General features: G+C 38.2%; 1 protein-coding gene across 1 annotated transcript; it reads right to left on the minus strand.

Annotated features, from left to right (window-relative positions):
• Nucleotides 1-5,216: 5,216 nt before the first annotated feature.
• LOC127861920 (NADH dehydrogenase [ubiquinone] 1 beta subcomplex subunit 7-like) lies at nt 5,217-11,659 on the minus strand. Its single transcript, XM_052400653.1, has 3 exons — nt 11,468-11,659; nt 6,870-7,047; nt 5,217-5,648 (listed from the first exon to the last, which is right to left on the minus strand). The coding sequence occupies exons 1-3, from the start codon at nt 11,604-11,606 to the stop codon at nt 5,534-5,536; spliced, it is 432 nt and encodes a 143-aa protein (XP_052256613.1). The 5' UTR covers nt 11,607-11,659; the 3' UTR covers nt 5,217-5,533.
• Between the last annotated feature and the right edge of the window lie 104 nt (nt 11,660-11,763).

Genomic DNA, 11,763 nt, shown 5'->3' on the forward strand with positions numbered 1-11,763 from the left:
AGTGCGACGGTGGCAACAGCGAGGGATGACCTGGACGCACCATACAGACTGTGGAAGAGTCAGAGTTGCCACAAGAGAAACATTTTTCAGAGTGGCGGTTCTTAGTACATAAATGGTTAACCAGCTTCGGAAACTATCAACGGTTGTGGATCGACGCCTTTTTGACCAATAAATGGAATACAATTATCCACTGGGGGCTGACGAGGTCAAAGCGTAGTCCGTTTCACTACGACGTCGAGTATATGTTTTACTACGAAAACATTGTTTAAATACACATGACATCGAGAACGGATTAGTCGAAAATTGTGTTTAAAACATGTAAGATTATGATTTTGTAATAACAAAACTCTGAATTTAAGCACAATGTCATTTAATAGGTCTGTTACATCAAATTATAATCCAAGATGTGTCTGGTTTATGCGGTTAAACATGAAATAGACCGCTGACTTATCAAACCGAAGTCAAGTTTGACTTAAAAAAATGCAATTAAGGTTTACAACTGTGTTTAATTGACACAATTTTACAATTTCCATATTGATCTATGTATTGTTAAGCCACTGGTGTGTTTAGAAATGTGTAGGGTGACCCAGTTATCAGAAATAAAGGCTACATATTATTATAAGGCATGATCATGTCTCTGACAGTATACGTATATGCCTCGCTACGACAACGCTTTAGCGTGCATGCGTTTCTCACAGAAGACGTATTGGTTATCTCTCAAAGGCAAAATAAAGAAAAAAAATATTTTAATACCGAGTCATGGAGTGGCTGGATGTTTCCTTTGAGACAGAGGTAGTAACAACGGCACAACATGATCCGAAGCGCACAGTCGACATGGTAATGCACATTATTATGATATAATTACATTCACGAAACGGAAACGATTAAAATCGAAAATCCATATATAAGATGACAGTTGAGAGTCGAGAACCTAATGTCGTCGGTCTCAATAAAAATGACGCATCTTCACCTTTTGACAATCCCTTATACGTTCATTTTGATAGAGACCGACGATAGGTTTTCAGCATACGGTACTCTTTATCAAATGACATTCGATTCTCGTTATCCCCAACTCGCTTATCTCGAAACTCTGCATATGTCAAATAAATCCCATGTCCTAACTTCGATCATTATTTATCTCATACGGATTTTGATTTTTACATTGTATATATCAAAGCGATTTTCTTAAAAATCGGTTATCGTCAACTAATTTTGAGGTGAATTTCATGTTCGTATACATGATTGTACCTGTAAAATCCACACATGTAACAGCCGTAAGGTGTGGAAAGTAGGACCCCAATGGCACAAATCCGCAATTGCATAATCAATATATTGTTGTAAAGGTGTGGCAGTGGGTTTCTGTCACAACTGCGTACATGACGGCCGGTAAATTTACCTCGTGTTACAATGCGGTTAAGGCTCAGTCTCACTATGATGCCGGCGGAGCCCCAGTGCATGATCAGGCATCTACCGGGATGAACCGCGGCCCTACCGGGATGAACCGGTGCTCCACCGGGATAAACCGTGGACGACCGGGGACATCCGGGACTCCACCGGGAAAGTATTAAAATGTTTAATACCTCCGGGGTGAACCGGGAGTCACTGGGAAGGACCGGTAACGACCTGCGTGGCACCTGGAACAACCGGCACTGTACCGGGAACAACCGGGACGGCACCTTAGCTCCACCGGGGCCCAAACACACCCCGGCAGAGCTACGGCAACGCCCCGGTGGAGCCCCAGTGAATTCCGGCAGAGTCCCTTTATAGCTACGTTACATAAGTAAACCGGTGCTCTGACGGTACCGTCCCGGTTGTTCCCGGTGCAGTCCCGGTTGTTTCCAGTGCCAAGCCGGTTATTGCCGGTCCTTCCCGGTAACTCCTGGTTCATCCCGGAGGTATTAAACATTTGAATACTTTCCCGGTGGAGCCCCGGTTGTCCCCGGTTAAACCGGGGCGTTGGCGCAGCTCTGCCGGGGTCTGATGCCGGTACAACCCCGGTGAGTGCCGGCGTAGTGACGGTATACCGGGGCTCTGCCGGGACTCTGCAGGCTTTCACCGGGTTCAACCTTTTCGTTTGGATGTTCATGCGCACAGTGAAGCACGGCATCTTTTGCACTGGGAAATGGCAGTCTGCAGTAACTGCAAACTGCATGTGATATGTCCTGAAATGGATACAGAAACTTCGTTGAGCCACCTATACATTATATTTGTACTTCGTTGCGGAACCAATACATACTCTGTGCGAAACCTTTACATAAAGCGACTTGTAATTTCCTTCGAAACAAAGCATTTGCATAATTAAAATATATGTTCGTAACCTGTATTGTACTTTAAAATGTGTAATGTACACTGAATCAAAGTAAAATGTAGTTTTATTTAATTTAAGTAACCGTAATTGGCTATTTTAACAGAATAACCACCTTATGCATTGCTTCAAATCAAAATATTTCGATTTTAGCTCAAAATAAACTTAAAGGTTGCAACTACGCGCATTTGTTATTAGTTTGTTATTGAAAATAAGTACCTACCATTACTGGATGTTCCGTTCTCTAATCCATAAACACCAGAAAATATGAAACTCGCCTGATTTAGTAGTGTATTTACACCATGTTTTCGTAGTAAAACATATACCCGACGTCGTAGCGAAACGGACTACGCTTTGACCTCGTCAGCCCCCAGTGTTATCAGGAGCTAATGGCAGTAACGAAACTTTGCCTGGCTATATTTTTGGGGGAAAGGCAACATGTTGCAAGATTATATATAGTCTTATGTATGTCCATTGGCTAACCTGTACTGATTTCTTTGGATCCCAATGCTCTCCGTTGTGAATGCCAGGGAACCATATCTTTGGATAAAAAATATTATTAAATGACCACCCATGCTTCCATGAAACAGCGAGGTACTCGCATAATGCAGCATCATAAAGACCTATGAATCATCTGCGAAACACTCCTGCTAAAATTGCTACTCTAAGAAGTGTCATCTCAACAATTACGGTATTTTATTTATTTGATTTGAGTAATGGAAACAGCATATATCTGATCAGGCATTTATCTAGATGATTCTCGCTGTGGGTATACTTTTATAAGGGATACAGCTCAATACAGAAAAAATCCTGTATACAAAGGGTAATTTCATGTCAAAAAGGACCGTAACTTCGTAATAGAAATATCATTTGCGTTGCATCTTTACGTATATCGACCTCTTATCCATATATATGCTCATACAAAATTTCAATGAAATCTTACGATCAGTTCCGAGATATGGCTCCGGACAGAAGTGTTCTGGATGGAATAACGGACGACTCCAAAACAATAATCCCTAACTGTATGGGGGGGGGGGGGGGGAAGAGAATAACGCTTCTGAGAAAAATGAAATTGTCAGTTAATTGATAATTGTCAATAAAAATCATTAATAGTATTTGTAATGCTTTCCATCAATAGTTTAGCCAAAATGTGTATTTTTCATCATAGCTTTTATACAACCATGATGAGTCACAAGCCAGCCAGATGTAGTGGTAGCATGTTAGCTTTTGCTTCAAGAGGCTCGGGGCTCAAACACCTATTCCGGCAATTTTCTGTTTTTCCTCATTATTATAACTATTTGAAACTAGTAAAATATTACAGTTTTTGTTGTAAATTAAAAATATGTGAGTAAATCAATTTAGGATTCACAAGCGTTCCGCGGCCGGAGACATATCCCCCCCAGGGCTTTGAACTAGTGACTGCAATTTCAATTCTACTGTCGAAGGCCAATGCACAAGAGAAGTATCAAGCCAATCAGTCAATTTGTTGACAAGTTATTGATCGAAAATGATTTTCATTCTTATTGTGACAGTGACCTTAACCTTTGACCTAGTGACACCAATTTCACAAGGGGTCATCTACTGTCCAAGGCCAATGGGCATGAGAAGTATCAAGCCAATCAGTCAACTGGATGACAAGTTATTGATCAGAAACAATTTTCACACTTATTGAGACAGTGACCATGATCTTTGACCTAGTGACCCCAATTTCTGAAGGGGTCATCTACCGTCCAAGGCAAATCCACATGTGAAATATCAAGCGAATCTGTCTATTTGTTGACGAGTTATGGATTGGAAACAATAAGAAACTTATTGTGACAGTGACCTTTGACCTAGTGAGCCCAATTTTATAAGGGGTCATCTACTGTCAAAGGCCAATGCATATGTGTAATTTCAAGCCAATCGGTCAATCCGTTGACGAGTTATTGATCAGAAACGATTTTCAGACTTATTGAGACAGTGACCTTGACCTGTGAATCAGTCAATTTGTTTATGAGTTATTGGTCGGAAATGTTTTTCACATTTATTGTGACAGTGACCTTGACATTTAATCTAGTTACCCCAATTTCAATAGGAGTCATCTACTGTCCAAGGCTATTGTGACAGTGACCTTTGACCTAGTGAGCCCAATTTTATAAGGGGTCATCTACTGTCAAAGGCAGTATTGTTATTGATCAGAAACGGTTTTCAGACCTATTGAGACAGTGACCTTGACCTGTGACTTTGTGACCCCAATTTCAATAGGAGTAATCTACTGCCCAAGGCCAATGAACATGTGAAGTACCAAGCCAATCAGTCAATTTGTTTATGAGTTATTGATCGGAAATGTTTTTCACATTTATTGTGACAGTGACCTTGACATTTTACCTAGTTACCCCAATTTCAATAGGAGTCATCTACTGTCCAAGGTTATTGTGACAGTGACCTTTGACCTAGTGAGCCCAATTTTATAAGGGGTCATCTACTGTCAAAGGCCAATGCATATGTGTAGTATCAGGCCAATCAGTCCATTCGTTGACAAGTTATTGAACGAAAACGATTTTCACACTTATTGTGACATTGACCTAGTAACCCCACTTTCAATAGTGGTCATCTATACAAGGCCAATCCACAAGTGAAGTTTCAAGCATATTGGTCAATCCATTGACGAGTTCTTGATCTGAAACCAAGTGACAGACCTACCGACATCCAGCAAAACAATATCCCCCCTTGTCTTCGAAGGGAGTATACAAATTCATGTGCATTCAGTTGTTGTATTTTTCTAGCCAAAAGTATTTTGAAGCTGAACACATTTTGATTTGATGTATATCCACAACTTGGAAGGGTAAAGCATGCAAATACATTATCCTTAAAGATGAAAGTAAATGGTTATATCTGAAAAGATACATTTAATGCAAAAACAACAGGTGTGTACTTGTATCACATATTTACTTCACATGTTTTCTAAGAACGTAGCCAAAGGGAGGCCTACGTATTCCAGAATTAGCAGAACAAACAAACAACAATCTCTGTCCCCTTAAAACATGTACAAATCTTATTATTGTTTCAGTAGGTATCAAATCTCTTAACACATTCAATTAAATATTGATGCTTCAAAGCTTTTAAAAAAACTTAAATTCCTGATGATCATCAGCAATTCTTCTCAGAATTCGACCCTGTTCCACAGCTTTAATCAAGACCTAGAAATGTTCTCTCCCTTTTGAAACTGTAACTAATGTTTTCAAAACTTTATGCTGTCTGTGTCTGAAGCGATGGGTCAGGCTCTAAACCTTTGGCTATCCTGCGCTTTCTTCGCTCAAGCAACCTTCGTTCTCTTTCCCATTCCTTCCATCGAAGAATGGTACTGAAAATAATGACACAACATTCCAAGAAGTCTACTTATAATTAGTAAAATTTGAAAGTGAAAAGGGAACAGTCCCCGTCATGACACATATTTAAAACCCTTATTCTGGGAAAACAGGGCTTAATGCATGTGCACAGTGTTTTCCCGGAGGAGGACAATTTATGCACAAGCATTAAGCCCAGTGTTTCTAGAACAAGGCTAATATCCTAATAATGCCAGCAAATTTTGACTGCAGTAGGGCATTCAGCAGTGTATCAAAGAGTAATGTTTAGGGGTTGTATCTTGAATCAAACATTGCACACTGACAGGTGGCTTAAATCATTTGAGTCGCGTTCTGAGAAAACTGGGCATAATGCATGTGCACAGGCTAATCAGGGATGACACTTATTGCTTTTATGACATTTTTCGTTTAAATTAAGTCTCTTCTTAGCAAAAATCTCATTTAGGTGGAAAGTGCCGTCCCTGATTAGCCTGTGCAGACTGCACAGGCTAATCTGGGACTACAATTTATGCACATGCATTATGCCCAGTTTCCTCAGAACACGACTCATTTTATCATATCAAACAAATTTCTTCTTATTACACAACAGAATTCCATAGTTTTACCAGTATCCAATATTGCAGACAAGAGCAGATCAGCAGAGTTAGATTTACAACGAAAACATGGAGCAACCAAGAAAAACAACCAAACATTATATTAAATATATCTTCCTTAAACATTGGAAACAAATCAAACCGTTTGATGAAATAATTCATGATTTAAATATTTGCTAGTGTATAACAGACCTAGACCTTTTCGAGGTGCGAGGCACTGCTTTGTATGTTCTAATAAACATATTAAGCCATCTAATTTATGGAGTGTGTGCAGCTTTTAAATTTTCATACCCAATCTGTAGTCAACAATTTCAATATGAGCTACGCACGTGAAAAGGGGGTTAAATGCATGATCTTAAAGTGTTGTCCCAGATATTCCTGTGCGGACTGCACAGGCTAATCTGCGACGACACTTTACGTACATGCATTAAACCCCCTTTTCACTGCATGCAAGTTTTAAAATTGTACGTTGAAAAAAAGAAGGGATTACTTATTGAACAAGTTTGTGTCTACAATAAGACAGACAAACGTCCAAGGTGATTTCAGTATGCCCCCCTCTAATTCATTGTTTAATGACCAGGAAATAAGAACATTCTAGTCTATATACTACCGGGGTAGTATACTTACTCTTCTTTCATGCAGTCGTTATATTCGTGTTGGTCGTGGTCGCATTTGCCGGCCAGCTTGGCAAAGAATCCACTCTCAGTCATGCACTGTAGATAGTGCACATACTTGTGTGCGCAGTAGTCCCTGTTCTCAAAAGGTAGGCGTGCGTCAACCATCTCATCATGGGTCAATGGCATCTCTAAAATTAATTAATTTATCCATTATTCTATATAAAATTATATAGTTCTTTGTAGGATGTGTTTTGTTTTCTAGAATCATATCAGCATTAGTACTAAAATTTTTTCTTGGCTAGTGTTGAAAAATGAAATTAGGCATGAGACCGACATGTCATTAATGCAAAACTCTTGTTTTTGAAACAATACATTTAATGCAAAAAGCATGTGCACTAGCGTTAGTAGATATTATATCAAAACAAAGAACTTTGTAATAAGAGTCTTGTTTTAATGGGAGATTTTTACCCGGCAGTAGGTCCATGCAATTGAAAAATTAACAGAACCTCCTCTTTTTTCTGGACCAAACTTCACTTAAAGCCCCATAAACATTCAAAATCAACAAATATTTCGTAAAATAATATTAAGTTATTAACACATAAAAATCAATGTTCCGTATAGCACAAGTCACAATTTCAACGCTAGATGTGGTCTGGTTACCCAGATTTAACAAGATACAAAATGCTCGTTTGTATACTTTGTGTGACAAAAAATTACATGTGAATTTCCTGCGACGATATCTGAAAATTACGAGCGAAGGCTTGATTGGCTTCGATCAGCAACTGAAGCACAACATAGTTTTCATTAATAATCATTACATGAAAACTTCCTGCTCTAAGGGATTCAGCAAGAAAAACAAGAGCTGTCTCCATAGGATGACATATGCCCCTGATAAACGCTTTGATAGAAATTATTAGCATTTTTTAAAGACCTAAATGCATTTTTCAAACCTAAACGCGGACCCTAAGTTCAAGGTCTAGGTCAAAGGGGTCAAAATTTGTGTGCGAAATTGCGAATAGAAAGGCCTTGTCCATATACACATGCATACCAAATATGAATGTTACATCTGAAGCGACATAGAAGTTATGAGCATTTTTTTAACCTAAACGCAAAGTGTGATTGACAGACAGACAGACGGACAGACAGACGAACACTGCGATCACTATATGCCCTACTTCTGGGGCATAAAAAGGAAAGAGAGCGTGCGCAAATGAAAGTGTATGATGGGCAATACATAACTGTGAATCTTAAATCTTTATCTTTAATTGGGAGCCCACTTGCATGTGCTTGCTATAAGGTCCACGCTTTCGCTCATAAATGGTCGGATATCGTAGTAAGAAATTCACATGGAATATATTTTCACACAAAAAATAAAACCAGCATTTTGTATATTGTCAAAACTGTGTTACCATACCATATCTAGCGTTAAAATTTTGGCTTTTGTTATAAGGAACATTGATTTTTTATGGGTTAATTTTGATTTGCGAAAATATTCATAGATTTTGAGTGTTTGTGGGGCTTTAATATCAACTCTGCAGGCTAAGACCAGTAAACCAAGTTTATGAATAGTCAGTGAATGATAAATTTATTGTCTTAAATGATGTTTCATCATTGTAAAAAAATATGTTCCTGGTCGTGATTTTGTATAATTGCTAGTTGCAGCAATAATAAATCCAACTCCAAGCTAATGACACTTCGGAGTTGCAACTGGTAGCGAGTTTTTTCATGTAAAATTTGCAGCCTTGAATGATGGCAGTTGCTGTATATTTTCCTAAGGTGCACAATTTGATCACCACTGCAAGGTCTAAGGATCACTGATACTGCAAAAACTTATCAACATTTACCTGTTTAAAGCACAAACTCATGCGAACAGTACCATTAAAGCAAGATATAACTGCTTATAATTTAGATTGTTATTCTTTTGTACGCTCTATCCACCATATTGGAACACTGTCGTAATGTTGCCAACTTCAAGTGTTGCTATTGGTTAGGTGCAGTACACCAATCTTTTGCATATTGTGCTGTGAGATGTAGCCTAAGTCAATATGATGTCCAACAGATGTCGAATATTTACTCTGTTCCAAATTTCTACATAAAAAGCTAAAAGTGAACCGAAGCAATTTTGGCGGTATGTAAAAAGTAAAGTTAAGTCAAAAATTGGCGTTTCTAATTTGAAACGGGACGATGGGGGGTTTGTTGGATCGGACAATGAAAAGGCGGATGTTCTTAATGGGTTTTTTGCCTCTGTGTTTACAAAAGAAACTTTACATAATATACCTGATTTACCAGATAAAACTGTGGAAAATAATTTAAATGACATACATGTTTCTGAAGTGGAAGTCTTAAATTTGCTAAAGGATATTGATTCGTCTAAGTCCATGGGTCCGGATGAAATACATCCATATTTGCTTAAAAGTATGCCTGACGTTTTTGTCAAACCGCTTTCATTAATTTTCAAGAAGTCTCTGTCATCCGGAGAAGTTCCAAAAGGGTGGAAAGATGCAAGAATTATCGCCAATTTTCAAGAAGGGTAACAAAACTGAGCCATGTAACTACAGACCAGTTAGTCTCACATCAGTAGTCTGCAAGATCCTTGAAAAAATAGTTAGAAAACATATCATGTATCATTTAAGTGTGAATAATTTATTATCAAATGATCAATACGGCTTTAGACCACATAGATCCTGTGCGTTACAGTTGCTACATGTTATGGAGGACTGGACAAAGTTCATCGAAGGAAGCGAAAGCTGGGACAGCATTTACTTAGACCTTGCGAAAGCTTTTGATAAAGTTGCGCATAGAAGACTCATAAGGAAGGTATCTGGGTATGGCATTAAGGGAAATGTTCTGGCCTGGATTGAGAACTTTCTGAGTCAGAGAAGACAGTGTGTGTCAATAAAGGGAAGTACATCTAGCTGGATAAGTGTAGAGAGTGGAGTTCCTCAGGGAAGTGTGCTTGGTCCAGTACTTTTTATAATATATGTTAACGATATCACCGACTCTGTGAGCTGTATTTCTAAAATATTTGCTGACGACACCAAGTTATATGCACCTGTGACGGACTCAGGCAGGCTGCAGGAGGATCTTGACTCTCTCAGCGAATGGGCACAAAAATGGGAACTTGCCTTCAACGTTGACAAATGCAAAGTTATACATTACGGAAACAATAACCCCAATCAACAGTATACTATGAATAATAAGCCTCTGCAGGCTGCAACTGAGGAATGTGATCTGGGAGTGCTCTTCGAAAGAGATCTAAAATTTAGTAAGCATATATCTACAAAGATAAATAAAGCAAACAGTATCCTAGCCTTAATAAAGAGATCTTTTGAGTTCATGGACAAATACTTATTTTTGAAATTATATACTGCCTTGGTGCGTCCGCATGTTGAGTTTGCAAATGTTATATGGTACCCATATTTAAAAAAGGACATTATTAGCATAGAAAAAGTTCAAAAAAGAGCCACAAAACTTGTACCGAATTTGAGGAATTCATCCTGTGAGGAACGACTTAAAGAACTAAAATTACCATCACTTGCTCATCGCAGAATTCGTGGGGATGCCATTCAAACATTTAAAATAGTCAAAAATATAGATGATTGCGTTTTTGAGAACTTTTTCAATTATACATCATCAACTAGAGGACATAACCTAAAGCTTGAGAAACCAAAGTCCAGAACATCTTTTTGTCAAAATCAATTTTCCAGAAGAGTGATTAACATGTGGAATGACTTGCCTCAATGTGTAGTTGATGCCAAGAATGTATTAGAATTCAAGAGCAGGATTGATCTACATTGGAATGGGGACATAGTGTATAAGTTTTAGTGATCACAACTGTTGTTTGTCAAAAGGACATTCATTCTTTACCATACTTAAGGAACTATTTTTTACTGAATAAGGGCTATTTTTATTAGTTGTGAGAACACATACGGATACAGTACCATAAGACGTCGATAAGAAGAGGGGTTTAAAAAGGACTTGAGTCCTTACCACAGAGCCCAAAATCATCCTACAGGTATCCTACAGGTAAAATGTCCGCAAGAATACTGTGTTGAAACATCGTTGTGTTTTCAAGTTGCATACAAAGGATAATGTCCATACACTGCCATTCAGAAAAATTTAATGTGGTTTTGAAGTTTATTCATCGCTTTCCTTAATTGGTAAAGAAAGATGTCTGTTTAGTGATGCACACTGAATGGCTTCACAGAACTGTGGTTGTGTTTATGTGGCAGTCCATTTATATGGACTTATGAATACCTGCATGTAAGTCAGTGAACACAACTTGACGCTTTTGAGGTTTTGTTCTTCAACAGCCTGCTGTTCTCATTTGGACAGATTCAATTTGATAACTGTTTCCTTGTGAGTTGTCTTATAGTTCAACAGACAACAATACTTAACAATCTCAAATAGAAATGTCATCCAATTTAAAACAATTTGTACACGTTTTTTTTTCAAATGACTTGTTTGTATGACAAAATTTACATAAATGTTAATGGTAGTGGTTAATATATGTTCGCTGTTAATGTTTTATTTGAGGTAAGCCATTGCTTTCGGTCCATATTATTGGTATGAAGGGTGAAGGTACGAATAAACATCAATATTAAATACCCCTTTCTTTGCGTCCATTTGGGAATCCAAGCATCGGATCAAATGTAGGACCGTTTCTGAAATCTACTTCCAACTGAGACGGCATCTTCTGCCTGGGGTCAGGCCACATTTCCTGGAATTTTGCGTACGCTATCCCCATATCGTCCTTCAGCTAGGCAGGGGAGACTACTGTGATGAGTTTAATTGTCCTTGGAGAAATTGTGATGCACACACCATCTAACAAAATTAATAAATCTACAGATTTATATAAATATATATATTTAAAGTTATTATTATTATTTTTATTCATTTTGTGT

The sequence above is a fragment of the Dreissena polymorpha genome, chromosome 16 (genome assembly GCF_020536995.1).
Source record: "Dreissena polymorpha isolate Duluth1 chromosome 16, UMN_Dpol_1.0, whole genome shotgun sequence".
Taxonomy (NCBI): domain Eukaryota; kingdom Metazoa; phylum Mollusca; class Bivalvia; order Myida; family Dreissenidae; genus Dreissena; species Dreissena polymorpha.